Source organism: Prorops nasuta, unplaced genomic scaffold, assembly GCF_024137725.1.
Source record: "Prorops nasuta isolate Cenicafe-Biocafe unplaced genomic scaffold, Cenicafe_Pnas_1.2 PNAS00007, whole genome shotgun sequence".
In the NCBI taxonomy this organism is placed as follows: Eukaryota; Metazoa; Arthropoda; class Insecta; order Hymenoptera; family Bethylidae; genus Prorops; species Prorops nasuta.
In genome coordinates this window covers 184,753-202,183 of record NW_027116804.1, presented here as the reverse complement: position 1 = coordinate 202,183, position 17,431 = coordinate 184,753, and the positions used below count along the sequence as shown (strand labels likewise).

The following is a 17,431-nucleotide window of genomic DNA, read 5'->3' as shown; positions in this document are numbered from 1 at the left end:
TCGATCTGACATACGTCAAAGCACGTGTATCCCAAATCAAATTTACAAGTTTTTCGGCCAAACCTTAACAAATACAATACATATAGAACACGATCCTGTATGTGTACTACAATGTATGCCTACTAGAAAAATACATTATGTTATTATATATATAATCAAGATACAAGAGTCGATCAATTTAATTCTTTTTATTTATTAAAAATTCTAAAAAATGCTTTCCTCTTAAAACAAAAGTTTTAAAGCTTAATAGCAGTGTTATACATGATACAAATAATTTTATCTAGTAGCAGCATCGATTACTTGAAGAATATTTCTAAGTTTTTGCAATGCACATTGGCTGATTAAACCTCTATGACGTAAAATCTCTTTTATTTCATCACAAATAATAGATATACGTTGATCGAGTTGATTGCTTGTTAAAGATGTGTTGGATGATAATAAAGGAGTAGTGGTATCAGAATCTTTAGGATAAGGAAGCTGCTCGAGTTTTGCCTGCTTTTCGTATTTCTCGTAGCCATCGTTAAAATAACACTGATGATCCAATTGAGCTAATGGAAATATCTTAGCCAAACGATGCATGTAATTTTGTGAATCGTCGTTTGAATTTTTATTACAAGGAGTCTTGGATAGATAAGCTTGAACTACGTCGATGATGTGCGACTTGTTGGAAATCGCTACTGCCATCCTTGCAAGAAGATGGTCATTCGGGCACATACGAGCAACAAAATCAAATGATTCTAACATAGCTTGGTGTACCAATATATTTTCATCGCACATGAGAGTACTGCTCAGTTCTGCCAACGCATCAGCAGTATTTTCTCCACAATTATCAAACAGCTCCACGCTTTCTTGGAAGTAATATGATATTTCTAATCTCATAGAGCTTGGCATTGATAAGGAAAGCTCTGTTAATATTCTAACTATCTGAAACGTGACAAACATAATATATATATATATATATATATATATATATATATATATATATATATATATATATATGTATCTATAAATATTTATTTTATTGTACTTATCATACCGAAGCAAACATTTCATTTCCTTGCTTAGTATTCGGTTGTGAATAATGTAGAAGAACGGTAAGAAAATCAATCAGTATGGCCAATAACTTTCCATCGCAACTATCGATGGTATTCTTTGAGAAAGTCCATAATTGAAGAAGATCTGAAGAATCTTTCATAACGCTTTTATCTGGCAATAGCGAGTTTGCGATTATACTACTGACCTGTTGATAAAAAACATAAATAAAAAAAATAGATCTAACATATTTTGATTCGCTGTATTTAGTAGAGTGCTTTAATTAAACAAATTACTCACAAGTTGATGCCAGGTTTTAATCGACGGACTTTCATTCAGTGAACGTAGAGCTATAGCAATCTCCTTTATTTCAGGTTTTAATCGTGTATATAAAATTTCGTTGGCCTTAGAAGGAAATAATTTCAAAAAAGGATCAAAAAGCAATGTATCGTTTTCTATGCTAGTAAGCTCCTCTACCAATCGTACTTGTTCCACCAAAGGTAAAAACATATACAATCTACCAATCAAGTTTTCCATCATGATAACGTCTAAACTGGTCCTTTTATGAAATATCAAAGAGTAAAATTTAAAAAGAAATTTCAAATGTTCGTAACACACTTCTGTAGACGCTAAACTGGAAATTTTATAGCGAGTAGAGTATATATAAATAAACTTACAATAAAAAATTAACCAAGTGATTAAGTAATGCGAGTACAAACCGATCAACAAAGCACCATAAATCAGCACTGAGCAGCGATGCCCAGAACTTATTACTCATTAAATGCTTCACCAGTAGTAGCTCGACAAATTTGAAGTCCTTTGATTCTATCTGGCATATTAAACTGCACATCGATACCAATGTAGCTTCGTATATTGATCCCAATCTCGCTCTTTCTCCGAATGCGTCAATGGCTTTCATTCGTAATCCACCGGACAAAATTTCTTCATTTACTTATATGCAAGCAAACGTTTTCTGTGAAGATTCCTCGGTTTCTCATACTCCCTTATCTTATTACAATCTAAAGATCTTGTAAATTCTATTGATATATCTAAATACTTACGATTATTAATAAACGTTAGAGTAGCATCTAAGATGCAATTATAATCAAATAACCATTCCAATGCCTTGTGGTAAACCATTGATGTCAAGTTTTTTAAAATATCTAATGTAAGTAAAAAATAAGCGATCATATCAGCGTTAGTTTCAAATTGATACTCGAAATAGATCTGAAATACATTTGTTTCTTTTAAAATTTTGTATCTGTGACGTAGCATATAAACACACCAGCTTGAAGCAAACCTTTTTAAAATAAAAGTTCTTTAAGACAGAACTCAGCATGGACTCTGCAGCAACAAAAATATACGTGGATATAGTATTGACAGCCTGTTCATCTTTCAATCCTAACGATGTTAAATACGCAGATGAACACCTGCAAACAGTAACAGTTCATGAATAATAACTTATCAAATTTAATTTTAATATTAATTTTAAAAAATCATAAAACATTACTTATGCAATTGAATGAATAGTCTCATTATTGAGCGAACCGTCTCGTCTTTCAAATATTCATAATAAACAGTGCATAACTGACCAACGATATTTAATTGAAATGCCCAGCATTTTATGAACTTATCGTCGATTTTCACAGGCTGAGAGAAATTTTGATCTAAAAGTTTTGACAATGCATGTACTGCAGCGTTTGATAAGTCTTCGATGAAAGAACCTACAGTGCTGGATAAAATATCTCGTTTAGTAGAATTACTAGGATTTAAGACCATTTTTCTAAAGGTTTTAGACATCTCAACAAATGTTTTCGTATCCATCTCGTTGGCAGTTATAGCGATAGTACCAATATTATGGAGAACTGCAAAACGTTACAATGAATTTTAATGTCTTGGATTCTCCAATTCTTTAATCACCTTTCACCAATAGATAAGAAGCCTCTGTTTCGGAGTCCATGCAGAAGTCGATAACGTTCTCCAAAACATTTAAGAATAAGTTCAGCACTTGACTGGTCTTACGAAAGAAAGCCATTAGTTCTGTTGAAATTTTCCCAATGAACGCATCATTATTGCATTGACTAAAATAGATTAAATAATAATTATTATTTTTTATATTTTGCAAAATAAACTTAAATAGTATTTATAAGACAAACCTTCCAAATTTGCAGTATTTAAATGCACTGATGATCGCTTCTAACATGCCAATTAACAATGTTTCAATATTTACCGCCAATATTCGTCCAGATTCTTTAATGCGTTCGAAGCACGTTTCCCAAAGATTCAATAGACACGTACACGTCGAAAGATTTATTTTTAAACGTTCCACTCCATCCAATGAACTTTCTGCCGAAATTTCATTAACATTGTCCATTATCTAGAAATATTTAATGTTCAACAATTATTACAGAATTGATAAAATAAAAAATCCCTCGTTACCTCAACCCGTACTTACATGTAAAAAAATTTCTCCTACAATGGGAAATATTTCATTGATAATTAATTTATCCAAATTTTCGAGGGGGCATGACTGTAATATTTCTGATAGAATTTCTTTCGCCGATTCGTAGTTTTGCTGATTCTGATTTTTTATTAACTCGTAAAATTGACAATTAAGGAATTAATAGAAAAAGCTCAACAATGCTAAAAAAATGTAATGTCAACTGGTAAATTATTTACAAAGATTATTAAAAAAGGATATTAATATTACAGAAACACGTTCTTCGATTTTATCTGTGTAAGGAGTATCGAGATGTTTCTCTTCATATAAATTTTTATTTTGACTGGACATTTTGATTATTAAAAGACTATAATGGTACAGGCACTGTCGAGTTCCACTGGAGATAACGGTTTAACAAAAAAAACCATCAATTATTTACATTATGTCATGCACCTTTTACTCTGATTAAATTTATGTATATATATATTGCAAGATATATGATAATTTTTAGGCAAAATATTTGGTTGTTACAGTATACAATATACAATTTGCAATATTTCTTTTTATTCCAGGCAACCAACAAAAATCGCTCCACATTTGTTCATCAAATAGTAAAAGATCTGAAAAATGAAGAAAAAGTATGACTTAACACATAACTACTTGTTTAAACGTCAAGAGCTGGGAAAAATTATGACGCATTCATATATATACATATATTTGTGTGTTGTTAGGGAGAGAGGGCAAGAACATAAAAGATTAATGGTAGATAAAATTCGAAAGAGGGCAATGAGGAATGAAAGAGAGCAACAATTGGAGTAAAAGTGATTGGAAATTCCATGGCAACAGAAGACAACAAGCTGCCGGATGATAGGTAAAGTTTTGATCAATAACAGGCCAAGAGAATGGGTGACTATCGCGAATCCTACCTAAAACAAGACTTTGGCTTGTTTCCTTGGATCCAACTCATTTCAGCATAGATCAGAGTTTTACAAAGTTAAATAACTTGGATAGTACAAGTATTGAGAGAGACACGTTACAACTGCACAGTCTCAAAGGAATCACGTTTATTTTTGGAAGAAATTAAATTTAAAAATAAAATATAATGATTCTAGATGCTTCTATTGCTTTTGTTTCCATTAAAAATAAATAATTAAAACCAAGAGAGAACGAATGAATTTAAAGAAAGATAATGCACTGAAGAGGTGGTGGGGGTGGGTTTTAGGTAGTAGGAGATAGAGGGTAGGTGGTACTGATATAGTGGTGGTGGTGAACGATCCTGGCAGAGGGCAATGTTTCGACGCTTCGACGTGTCTTTCAGATCGAAAGTTCAAGCTTGGAGCTAGCAGCTCTCGGTCAGTGAGCACCGTTACAATTCTTATCTTAAATATTTCTAAAATAATCTTACTAATGCATTCCTCTCTTATTATCGCTTTCTGCAGGCAAAAATGCAGATCAACAATAAGACAAGAAGACAACTGTCATTGGAACAATCATCAATGGCAACTGTACAGGACCCACGTCATCACGTTGAAACGCTTCAACTTCCCAAAGAACAGAATCAGCGACAACGACGACGACAGCAACGTCGAAGACGACAGTGGTCTGCGGACGATGCAGCTTCGTTAGAAGTATACACAAATTTCAGCAAACTCGAAAAGCCCAAGGTGCGATTTTTTATTAAAAAGTCAATTAATCTATGTTATAACATGATCGGATTTAAATCTCGTAAGAGGGTAATAAATAGAGAGAAAAATTACAAGACTTTTCTTGCAATTAATCTAATATTTATTAATATAAATCTATGTTTTGCAAGGTCCGCATGGCTTGGGCTGATAGTGACAATAATGAGAGTATCGAGCACGTGGAAATTATCGCACGTCAAATACCAACAGCGAGAAAATCAAGAATAAGCAATACAAGGCCAGCTGGTGGCGGTAGTGTATCCGGATCGAAAACAGATTTTGGTCTCTCCAGGAGTATCGAAAATGGCAAGAAGAAATTAAACTCGACTTCCTCGCTGGAAAAAGCAGCCATACTTTGCTCTCGACAAGAATTGGCGGAGCGACTGCGATTAGCTTGGAAGCATCGTCAAGAAACTCGAACCAACATCAATATTTTTCTAGCGCGTCATACCAGCGAGGAATATTCCAATTCTGAATTATCCGTTACACGTACCACTGCTACGACCACGCCACTCTCTTTTATCGCATCTACTAACGATGATCATCCCACGAAGAGCTTCGCAGCCGAGTCCACTTGCTTGGTAGACAGGTATATTAATGAAGTTTTTCAAAATAAGCATTCAGTTGTTTCTTCTTTTAGTTTTCTTCATTTCTTCATCTCTTAGACAGGTATATTATTGAAGTTTTTCAAAATAAGCATCCAGTTAGTTTCTTCTTTTATTTTTCTCCCTTTCTTGATCTCTCTTATAATCCAGATCACTTCCTGTTATATCTTCCACTTTTCCACGATTAAACAGCGTAAACAGGTGTGCAAACTTGGACTCCAGCGCTGTTGAAATGACCATCGACGATACCTGCGAAGATAAAGAAGATGTAATATGTGCCTCAGAGTGTCGCAAAGGTCAATTAAATGAAGATTTAAGGTCATATGATAAAATATCAAATTATTCTAATGAAGAGTACAAAGGAGAGTTTAAAGAGGATGAATTTGGAGGTGAAAATTCGAAGGAGGTGGAAAATTTGGGGAACGTGAGATTTAAGGTACATGTTGCTATATAATAATAATGAAGCATTATAAGTGGATGATGAAATGTTCGATTTTTATTTTTTTTTTTTTTTTTAGGTTAACGAAGAAGCTTCAATCGTGATAGAAACTGAGATTCAAGACGAAACCAGAACTGTCGTAATAAAGTCAAGAGATACTGCAAAAGAAAAACGTGCAAGCTTTCGAAGCTGTGCCAACAAAGCTTTTCTGGTACCAATGGTGGATTTAACTAAACCGACGGAAACGGATGAAAAGAGTAAAAGAACTAAATCAGCTCCTCCCGGAGAGCGAGCCGGCGACGGTGCAGCAGCCATTAGGCAAATAAATGGTCGAGCAATTTGTAATCAAATGGATAAAGTTACGGATAAAGTGGATGACAGAAATAACGGAAAGTTTGAGGTTAGTTTCTTCAAATTAATGTTGAATCGAAGATTTATGACACAAGGCCGAGATTCATACAATTAAAACTTAAACTTATGATTATGTTGAAATTGATAAAACGTGTAGCATAAGCTAAAGGTTTTACCTGTCTTAAGTTGTTTGAACTTAGGATGAGCCTAACCAAAATCTGTAAGGTAAAATTTTACCATACATAATTGCTAATTTTTTGAATATAAGTATGCTAGTTGGTTAACTCACAGCAAATTGGCAATTCTACATGGTAAAATTTTACCTTACAGGATTTGGTGAGACTCACTCTTTTAAGCTTCAATTATGGTAGCATTCAGCAGAGACAACTGTTGAAAGAGCGATGTATGTTATTGGCTGTTACTCTTAGATCCTACAATTTTATCCAATAGTAACATGTGTGTAAAAAGAATTGCCTAATAGTTGCACAGCTTTTATTTCTGCTGAATGCTACCTGTGAAATTTGAATTCCGGCATTCCCGGCTAAAGGAAGAGATAATAACTTAGTTCTTTCATGTTTACTTATCCATAGAATACATCAAGTGCGAATGTAAACAGAGAGCAACGCTCCGTGAGATCAGCACCAACAAAGCGACGGTCAAAGAGTAAGCGTCGAACTTCGCAGGCTTGCAGAGAAGAAGAGAATGATGAAAATCGTAAAAAGGGTGAAAATCGCTCTGTCGCTCGAAGAGGAAAAGACTGCAGGCTTACCGATGTTGTAACAATGGTTTCGTTGGTTAGTTCAGCCGACAGCGATAGCGAAGAGGAGAACTCGCCTAGTGACGACAAATTGATTAACGAACTACGCAAAAAGTTACCAACTACGCCAATTATAAAAACTGCTAGTCCATCAACTTATAGAACTATCAGAAAACCATTGAAGACTGGTAAGTTCTGTAACAAGATTTGTAATCGAAGAGTGGATTTACCAATCAATGTTAGTTTTTTACGATATGAATTTTTGCCTCGAAAACTTCTGGTTATGGCGGCCAGACGATAAAAATGGGATCAGAAACGTTCTTGGAACGTTCCAGCAGGTTAAACCTGTAACTGTTAGGGCTGCTTTCCAATTATTTTTAAACATCTTGGTAGATTTATTCCTTTGGTAAAATTATAAAATGAATAGAATTTACTATAATTTGTCATTTTTATCGGTGAATGAAAAAACTAACCTTTATTGATAAATGTTTTGTATATCGTTAGATCGAAACTAACGACAAATATCGGTACGTATAATGATAAATATATATCTATACAGAAACTTTCAGATAAAGCAAATCAGGACAAGAAGCGTTTAAAATCACTGTAGTGGGCAATCGGCGTTAGATTTTGGCTGATAATTGACACAGATGCACAATGGGTGCATTCAGCCCAGCAACAGTTTCGGAACTGTTGAGCAATTCTTTTAAACTCCTACTGCTATTGAATAAAATTATAGGATCTAAGAGTAATAGCCAATAACATAGTTCGCTCTCTCAACTGTTGTCTGGGCTTATGAATGCACCCCATGAGTCACTGCATCTCTCTGGTCGGTATCAATAAACCAAACTAAGTTCGAATTTCAGCTTATCAATTACTTAAGACGAAGACCGAGCTAAACATTGTATTGAAGGTTAAAGTGACACAATTGATCTTAGCCAAGACCATACTAAGGTTAAGTTCGATTTATTGGTACCGCCCTCTGTCACTCATGTTACCCCTACCTATAAGCTAACTTCATTTGTCAATCTAAGAATTAGTGAAATCAAAGTATGAGAGAAGTAGCACATTTATTACTTTCTCCCTCATACATACGTACACACACATGTCCGTCATTATCCGCATCGACTAAATTATAGTTAATAATTGAACTTATGTATGAGAAAGAGAGAAAAAATATGCTGTTTCTCTCTAATATAAGCTTACATTTGCTTCAATGATAAATGAATTCAGTATGTGAAGGAAAATAAAAGGAGCGACAGAGAAGGGCAGCAGGTCATTGTATATTTCTGTCTATGAGCTAATCATATGTCGATTGCCCGCCATCGCGATTTTAAACTTTTTTTATCTCGATCCACTTTATCTGGCGGTTCCTGTATAATCGGTACCATTTTTTATCAATACCAACAATTTTCGTTAAAGTTACAAAATACAGGATCAGAATTCAATTTGACACGTTGGAACATTTTAGGAACGTTCCTGACACTATGCGTTTTATGCGAGGAATGTGCCAGGAAAGATAAAGTACGCATATAGAATTGCACTTTATTCAGCTTTTTAAAGATAGCGCGACTTTTTTAATTCTATACATATTTTATTTTTTTCATAAACTCTGTTTTTGGAATTTGCTCCCTATCGTATTTCCACTCTTCAATTAATCATAACGGTGTGCATTCGTACAGCATTGAAAGAGATTGGCTTGCTGGTCGAAGGAATAGAACGCAATAGGTATAAAGTTTTTCAGACAATTTGATCGAACTAAGCAAATCGACCAAACTTCCAAACCTTATTATAGTATAAGAATACCGGATTCTTGCGTTCAATCATTAATATCCAAGTTATTATAACTATATAGGTTTGAAGAATAGGAAAGAAAAAATGCCTTCTTATATTTTTATTGTTAATAATTTTATTAGAGTTCTCATTGTAGGGAAAAAGCAAACAGCCACGGATGCTGGGTCATCCTAAACATTAACACTTTCCGTGCCATGTGGGGCGTATATGACCCACGATGAATACGACTCACGATGAACACTCCGTTCAGACCATTTGGAATTCAGGTTGAAAAGCAAAAAGTTCTTTAAACATTTATTGTAGAATCAAATATAAGTAATTTCACATCGTGTATACAAAGTGTATTATAGTGTAGGTTGCAATATACGCCCCACGTAGCTTGAACGGACATCCTCAAAAATTGGCGTGATACGGAAAGTTTTAAAATAAATAAAATTCGTCTTTTTTTTTTTCATAAAATTTTAATGTTTTTAACACGTTCGTAACGTCGAAGAATCCAAAGGGGATTCTTCAAAGACGTTTCAAATTTGTTCTTATCACTCTATTGACACACTTTAAATATGAATAAATGCTATATTATATTGTGCTTCGCTTTTTTTGAATATTTTGATTCGTGACCCACACCGGTAGGCACGCACGTCCATAAGCAATAACAAGGGTGACCCACCGGTGGGTCACAACGTCGCAAACGAGTTAAATAACATTTGAATTCCACAAGCATTTGAAATAAAATGTTATCAAAAACACGTCAGTGTTTTTTTGAATAATTTATAAGGATCCGTGGTTATCCGACATCCGCGGCTACCAGCCTTTCCCCTATAAGGAGCGTGCAGGAAATATAATCGCCTTAACTCCAAAATTCATTACCAGTACTGTCAATATTATTCTATCTTCTTTTAATGCTTCATTATTGATAAAGATATAATAATATTCATAATACGCTAGTAAATTTTGGAACACGGCCAATAAGAGCAAAGTGTAAATGTGTAGCTGTATACATGTACACTCGTGGAAACGTATTTGTTCTAAAACAAAAATGAATTTAAAGGGACTTACTTCGTTAGTGGAGAAAATTTCCCCATACTACGTGACTTATCTGATCTAACACCGAATCCTAAACAATATAGCGATGGTAATAAACAAAAAATCCGAGAACCCTGATATACCTGGTACTTCAATAGCCCTATTTTAAATAAAAAAAGTTTATTAATTTTGTAAAATTAATAATTTTAATTTTACTGGCAATGTCGCGTGTTAGGTTTTGATAAATGATAATTAGGATTATTTCTATATATATTATATTAAAATAAAATTAACTGTTTCTTAGATTTTAATGGAATGACAGCTGCAACATATAATTAATATATAGAAATAATTTTCCATTTAACGTCGTGCTTAGGCCCATTTTTATCTTACAAATAAAAGTAATGTGTGTGCATTGATAATAATTTTAATTTTAGATTAGTGATTGATGTATCAGGTATATTAGGATTCTTCGATTTTTCTGTTTATTGCCATCGGTTTATTGCTTGGGACCCGGTGCTAGATCAAGCAAGCTGTGTAGTGTAGAAAACTCTTTCCAGCCAGCAAAGTAAAGCCCTTTAAATCCATCTTTGTTTTGGAACAAATACATTTTCCCAAGTGAATAGAAATTTCACCCTAAAAAGTGCCAAAAATATTCAATAATTAACACTGATAATATGCAGATACACTAATTTCACTATATAACTATATTTACTACACTTTGCCTCTACCATCGTTATAAAATACAAAATAATAATAATAATAATACAGCATCTATGTTTCCAGTGTCTTTTCAGAATGACTCCATCGACGATTCGACAAAAGAAATGCAGACTGTAACAAACAAAGAGTACAAAATGTTAGATTCAGCCAAATGTAACAATAACAATAACAATGCTATGTGTATCACTCTTGTAGCATCATCCAACGAGAGTTATCGAAAAACGGAGGTTGGAGCCTCAGCGATGTGTATTTCAAACAAAAAATTATCAGCAGGTATTGTAGAGTCGGTGGATTTGGCAAATCATAGTCAGGTTATGGATGGAAGCTGGTATAAGGAGAGAGAGAATGAGAAAGAAGTGGGGAGAGAGAAGGAGGAAGCGAACGAGAAGGAGAAAGGGGTCATACGCGAGAAAGTAAACAATGGGGGACAAAATGTTGATATTTTGCAAGCAATCTTAACGGATCGTGAGAAACGATGCCTTGCCGTGCCTATAGGAGATTTGCATGACAAAAAAAGAAAACTGCTTAGAACACGTAGCATGTGTCGATCGAGGTAAATGTGACATTTGTTTGCAATTGATTTGCAATAAAGTAAAATAAGATAAGCTAATTTCGAATGGAATTTATACAAGATCGATAGGATAGACTGGTACTGGGTGTCCGAGAATTCCGAATCCAACAATAAAACATAATTCAATGTGAAATAATCAAGGTTACCTTGACCACGTGTTTGTAATTCGATACAAAGTCAATACTTATAGTAAAGCTGGAAGATAATTTTTTTCAACGCCACTGCTTTGATAGGAAACATTTTTTTTTTTTTTCAAGAACTGTATATTATTGGTTCTGAATTTTTTATGGACACTGTGTAGATTGAAATAAGGAAAAATTTAATTTTATTTACACACACAATGCTTTCTTATGGTCGTGTTCGATTATATCAAATAGAATTTTAGGCCAAGTAATAGAGCATTTTACTGCTACATAAACGCTATCAGCACACCGATTATGCTAGCCAACAAAGAATTTTTCATGCATGAATTCTGCTATGCTTCAAGTCTCATTTTTTTACATTTATTTTTTATTAATATTTTTCATGAAAATAATGTTTTTCATTTTGGTTTTTTGCTGATATCTCGAGAAGTATCAGAACGATTATAATGGTGCCAATGGACGGGTTTTAGGGAATGGCGAGATGAACAAAATAAAATATCGAACGACCTGATCAGGTAAATAGAAACTGAGAAAATTCAGAAAAACGTGAAAATGTAAAGCTTTTTTAAAAATTAAAACCCCGCTATTTTTCAACATTCTGGGCTTAATTGTTACGAGCTAATAGTTATTTATGTACACTTCACGTATGTTAGATATAGACACTCTTGATAAATTATTTTTTACGCAATTGCAATTTTAATTTTTAAGGCGCTAGTTTGCAAAGGGGCTATTTGCGATTTCGATCGTCCTATTTCAATTTTCAAACTGGATTTGTAAAATAGAAATTAAATGCAGCAAAACGTATATCTTCGTTTTATGCTATTATGATGCAAAGCAGTCAAAAAACGCTTACAAACGTGACCGGAAACGACCGACTGCACGAAAGTATTCTGGGGGTTGGGGGAGGGGGGGGGGGGGGAGGGGACGCTATCGGAGGCAACTATTTTCGTGCGCTTGGGCTGCTTGGACGTTTTCGGTTACGTTTGTAACTTTGTAAGGGCCACGATACACGGAACCGTGTGCCCATTCGACGGCCACTTTGTGTAGAAATGCACATAAACAGTTTTTGTCAATTGTTTATGTATTGATTAAAATCGTTTGTGTATGTGCTTGTGTACGTGCGTATACATATAACCCGATACAGAACGTTGCAACGTGCGTAATAGCCCTAATCGTTTTTCGCCTATTTTGTTTTATATTAACTTAAAACAAAGATATACGAGGTGTGTTCAAAAAGTACCCGGAATTATCGTTTTTCCAAAAAAAGATTTATTTATTCGTTTACATCAATGTGGTCCTCTTCAAAGTAATCCCCCCCCAGATATAATACACTTATGCCAGCGTTTTTTCCAATCTTTGAAGCACTCTTGATATTCACTTTTTGGTATGTCCTTGAGCACTCTCAGCGATTCGGCCTTTATTTCTTCAATCGAGGAAAAACGCCGTCCTTTCATGGGTCTCTTCAACTTTGGGAACAGGTAAAAGTCACACGGAGCCATATCTGGTGAATATGGAGGTTGAGGCACGACTACGGTATTGTTTTTGGCCAAAAAATTACGAACAAGCAACGACGAGTGAGCAGGTGCGTTACCGTGATGCAAAAGCCATGAATCGTTTTTCCATAAATCGGGGCGTTTTTTTCGGATTGCTTCATGCAAACGTCGCATAACTTCAAGGTAATACTCCTTATTAACCATACGACCTTGTGATAAGAACTCATGATACACCACGCCCCTGCAGTTAAAGAAAACTGTAAGCAAAACCTTCACATTTGATCGAACTTGACGTGCTTTTTTCGCTCTTGGTGACGTTGAATGCTTCCAGGTGAACGATTGTGCTTTGGTTTCGACATCATAACCGTACACCCATGTTTCATCACTAGTTATGACCCTTTCAAGCAAACTTGGATCGTCGTTGACATCGTTTAACGGGATCCCTCGCGCGTGCTTTACCGACAGTACAAATTAATAAACAATTCGTTTAACAAAAGTTAAATGCGAAACAAATTGCAAAAACGCGCTTCTTTATGACAAGGTGCCAATTCTAACGAGTCAATCGAGCTTAAAAAAACTCAAATCGGATGAAGAATAACGCTGTACCACTGTCCCGCGTTCTTGAAGTGGAAATGACAAAAATAACCTCTCTTCAAAAACGCGGCACAATGGTACAGCGTTATTTTTCAACTAATTTGAGTGTTTTTAAGTTCGTTTGACTCGTTATAGGACTGGCACATTATCCTACAAATGCCCGATTGTTCAATTTGCTTCGCATTTGAATTATATTAACTTAATTGTTTATTGACTTGCACTGTCGGTAAAGTAGGCATGAGGGATCCCGTTAACGGGATCCCTCACGCGTGCTTTACCGACAGTACAAGTTAATAAACAATTCGTTTAACAAAAGTTAAATGCGAAGTAAATTGCAAAAACGGGCTTCTTTATGACAAGGTGCCAATTCTAACGAGTCAATCCAGCTTAAAAAAACTCAAATCGGATGAAGAATAACGCTGTACCACTGTCCCGCGTTCTTGAAGTGGAAATGACAAAAAGTAACCTCTCTTCAAAAACGCGGCACAATGGTACAGCGTTATTTTTCAACTAATTTGAGTGATTTTAAGTTCGTTTGACTCGTTAGGACTGGCACATTGTCCTACAAAGGCACGATTGTTCAATTTGCCTCGCATTTGAATTTTATTAAACGAATTGTTTATTGACTTGTACTGTCGGTGAAGCTCGCGTGAGGGATCCCGTTAACAGCTCCTGAGCGATGTTCATGCGATTGTTTTTTTGGTCAAAGTTCAGCAGTTTTGGAATGAATTTTGCTGCCACCCGTTTCATACCCAAAACATTTGAAAAAATGTTATGACATGAGCCAATTGATATGCCAACTTCATCAGCAACTTCTCTAATTGTGATTCGGCGATCATTCAGAACCATTTTTTCCACTTATTTCACATTTTCATCGATTGTTGACGTGCTGGGTCGACCGGAGCGTTCGTCATCTTCAACGTCTTCGCGGCCATCGTGGAAACGCTTATACCACTCGTAAACACTTGTTTTTTTCATAGCAGACTCACCATAGGCTTTTTGTAACATTTCACACACTTTGTTACACTTTATTTCATTTTTTACGCAAGATTTAATACAAATTCTTTGATCCATTTCTTTTAAAAAACGAAATTCGCCGAGCTCATAAAAACACGTCAAACCTTAGCGACTACCGCAGACAAAGTAAACAGTGAATATAGCTGAAAATTTTATCATACTTCAGGGGCATGTATACCAACACAATAAAAAAAATTTTGACAATCGGACTCTCCAGAGTCGCGAAATTTAAAAATTCCGGGTATTTTTTGAACACACTCGTACATATAGTTTCTAGCATCTTATTTCTGTTTTCCAAATCCACTTTGAAAATTGAAACAGAACAATCAAAATTGCAAGTAGTTGCCTTGCAATATAGCACATTAAAAATTATAATTGCATATGTACAAAAATTAGTTGACGGAGAACATTTATGTTTTACACGCGTGATTTTCATATAAATAACTAGTTTCTTGCAAAAGTTGAGCCAAAAAAGTTAAAAAAATGGCGGAATTATTAATTTTCAAAATAGGCCTAAATTTTTCCATTCTTATGGAATTTCTCAGCTTCCATTTACCTAATCAGGTCATTCGATATTTTATTGTTTGTCGTCCTATTCTCTAAAATTCGTCAATTGACACCATTAACATTAGTTTAATATTTTTCTAGTATACACTGCCGGTCAAAAGTTTAAGACCACTTGAGAAATTTGGTTGAAAATCAGTTACTTCTTTAAACATGCATAACTTCGTAATGAGGAAAGATACAATAAAATTCAAAAACCCGTTGGAAAGCTGATAAAATTCTACATATAGTGGAATTAGCTCAATACACGGAAAATGTGTAGTTATCGAATTACAATTAAATAAAAATGCTACTAAATTTAAAATTTTTAATTTTTCGTTACGTCAATTCAACTTGTTGTAGCACTTGCAATAATTATGGTAATTCTGTGAAACTTTGGTGACATAAAGTTCAAAGTTTCAGCTTTAATTTGAGCCATCAAACGTCACGATATTCATCGTATTTCCTTATTTTCATAACTTTTTTCTGAATAATGTCGAGAAAAATTTTTGACCAAGAAACAACTGCCCAAGCATTTGAAACAATTTCAGATTGAAGAATCCGTCGGTATTAAACGACCTATTCTACTTGTTTCATATTGCACTTTTATTCAATTAACATAAAACACCATTAATTTTCAAATTAAATCAACAAAAGTAGAGTAATGATTAATCAAATCTTTTTTATTAATTCTAAGATGTAAAATTATCATATTTATTTTAACTGAATAAAAGTACAATATAAAATAAGTAGAATAGGTTGTTTAATACCAACGGATTCTTCAGTCTGAAATTGTTTCAAATGCTTGGGCAGTTGTTTTTTGGTCAAAAAGTTTTCTCGACATTATTCAGAAAAAAGTTATGAAAATAAAGAAATACGATGAATATCGTGACGTTTGATGGCTCAAATTAAAGCTGAAACTTTGAACTTTATGTCACCAAAGTTTCACAGAATTACCATAATTATTGCAAGTGCTACAACAAGTTGAATTGACGTAACGAAAAATTAAAAATTTTAAATTTAGCAGCATTTTTATTTAATTGTAATTCGATAACTACACATTTTCCGTGCATTGAGCTAATTCCACTATATGTAGAATTTTATCAGCTTTCCAACGGTTTTTTGACTTTTATTGTATCTTTCCTCATTACGAAGTTATGCACGTTTAAAGAAGCAACTGATTTTCAACCAAATTTCTCGAGTGGTCTTAAACTTTTGACCGGCAATGTAGGTAAAAAGTAAAAAAAAAAACAATCAATATTTTCGTGAAAAACGTACATAAAAAATAAATAGATCAAATATAAGAGTCACAGTCGTAGCAGAGCTTATATACGTACAAGTTCCTTGTCTCATGGTACAATTGGTTTACTGATAGTATTTATATTAAAAAATGTTTTCAAACTTGCTCTGCTGCTTGGCCTATACAAACATGCGTCATTGCAGAGATTTTATAGATAAATGAAATTTTGACAGCGAGAACTTTTACGGAGAACACATCGAAAATACTGAAAGCAAAATCTTCATTGAGACAAAGGAAACTACCGACACTGGAATTCCACCGTTACAATTCGATTGTCAAACAACTAAGGAAAAAGAATGTTGGCATCTCTATAGACGAATGTGCGATAAGGGCGTCTATATTTCATTCGATACCGTTTTAAGGTTAGGAAATCTTCTATTTTACCACATTTTCTTACTACTTATGAAATGCAATTATAAATTACAGGGGCATGCTTACACCGACGGAATATCGTTTACGCCAAAAACAATTGTCGCAAGAGTTTTAGTAGCTTGTGTACTGTTAATCTAATGCAGATCATTTCCAATAAATCGTTCTGGCTAGCTGGGCCAATTACTATAATAGATACTTATTTTTTGTACACAAATTTACTGCCTATTTTTAGAGCATATTATTAGTTTATAAAATTGAGTATACGTACTATAATATACTCATTAAATAATAATAAAAAACACTTTACCGGATTAATAATTTTAAAGAAAACCCCGATAAAAACTTCTAGTCCCGCTTCGAACATCCGTATGCAATTTAATCTAAATAAATGTAATTGTTAATTTTAATTGGAAACTCGATCAACCCCTTCCTTTCCACTCTCTTATCTCTGCATTACCTCTGTTGTTAATTAGTTATTCAGATACTATCTTGTGATAATACAGTTTTATCCCGATAGAGGTCGTGCAGTACCAGAGACTTCAGAAACGAAAA

General features: G+C 34.2%; 2 protein-coding genes and 1 pseudogene across 12 annotated transcripts; 1 reads left to right on the top strand and 2 right to left on the bottom strand.

Moving 5' to 3' along the window:
* Positions 1-176: 176 nt before the first annotated feature.
* Positions 177-17,218, bottom strand: LOC136775190 (FIGNL1-interacting regulator of recombination and mitosis-like). Of its 10 annotated transcripts, none has more exons than XM_066729743.1 (14): positions 7,062-7,107; positions 6,726-6,980; positions 5,648-6,008; positions 3,734-4,092; positions 3,488-3,631; positions 3,189-3,409; positions 2,953-3,113; positions 2,543-2,897; positions 2,333-2,462; positions 2,094-2,259; positions 1,752-1,983; positions 1,333-1,666; positions 1,037-1,240; positions 177-924 (listed from the first exon to the last, which is right to left on the bottom strand). In XM_066729743.1, the coding sequence occupies exons 4-14, from the start codon at positions 3,821-3,823 to the stop codon at positions 277-279; spliced, it is 2,685 nt and encodes an 894-aa protein (XP_066585840.1). In that variant the 5' UTR covers positions 3,824-4,092; positions 5,648-6,008; positions 6,726-6,980; positions 7,062-7,107; the 3' UTR covers positions 177-276. The 10 variants fall into 10 exon arrangements, with proteins under 10 accessions (XP_066585840.1, XP_066585841.1, XP_066585846.1 ...); XM_066729744.1 differs by having other exon boundaries at positions 6,726-6,767; positions 6,839-7,101; XM_066729749.1 differs by lacking the exons at positions 6,726-6,980; positions 7,062-7,107 and adding an exon at positions 17,187-17,218.
* LOC136775191 (uncharacterized) lies at positions 4,739-17,238 on the top strand. 2 transcript variants are annotated; one of them, XM_066729754.1, is made up of 8 exons: positions 4,739-5,136; positions 5,286-5,743; positions 5,952-6,195; positions 6,278-6,598; positions 7,140-7,494; positions 10,910-11,399; positions 16,681-16,869; positions 16,934-17,238. In XM_066729754.1, the coding sequence occupies exons 1-8, from the start codon at positions 4,918-4,920 to the stop codon at positions 16,992-16,994; spliced, it is 2,337 nt and encodes a 778-aa protein (XP_066585851.1). In that variant the 5' UTR covers positions 4,739-4,917; the 3' UTR covers positions 16,995-17,238. The 2 variants fall into 2 exon arrangements, with proteins under 2 accessions (XP_066585851.1, XP_066585852.1); XM_066729755.1 differs by lacking the exons at positions 16,681-16,869; positions 16,934-17,238 and adding an exon at positions 8,989-9,034 and having other exon boundaries at positions 10,910-11,028.
* On the bottom strand, positions 12,807-14,774 carry LOC136775196 (protein GVQW3-like; annotated as a pseudogene).
* Positions 17,239-17,431: the final 193 nt, after the last annotated feature.

Excerpts from the sequence above, each read along its gene's own strand:
- LOC136775190 (XM_066729749.1), bottom strand. The coding sequence starts at position 3,823 with ATGTCCAGTCAAAATAAAAATTTATATGAAGAGAAACATCTCGATACT. Across the intron at positions 3,632-3,733 it reads AACGTGTTTCTGTAATATTA|GAGTTAATAAAAAATCAGAA; the intron begins ATATCCTTTTTT and ends TGTCAATTTTAC. Across the intron at positions 1,241-1,332 it reads TTAAAACCTGGCATCAACTT|GTCAGTAGTATAATCGCAAA; the intron begins GTGAGTAATTTG and ends TTTTATCAACAG.
- LOC136775191 (XM_066729754.1), top strand. The coding sequence starts at position 4,918 with ATGCAGATCAACAATAAGACAAGAAGACAACTGTCATTGGAACAATCA. Across the intron at positions 5,744-5,951 it reads TCCACTTGCTTGGTAGACAG|CGTAAACAGGTGTGCAAACT; the intron begins GTATATTAATGA and ends ACGATTAAACAG. Across the intron at positions 6,599-7,139 it reads GAAATAACGGAAAGTTTGAG|AATACATCAAGTGCGAATGT; the intron begins GTTAGTTTCTTC and ends ACTTATCCATAG.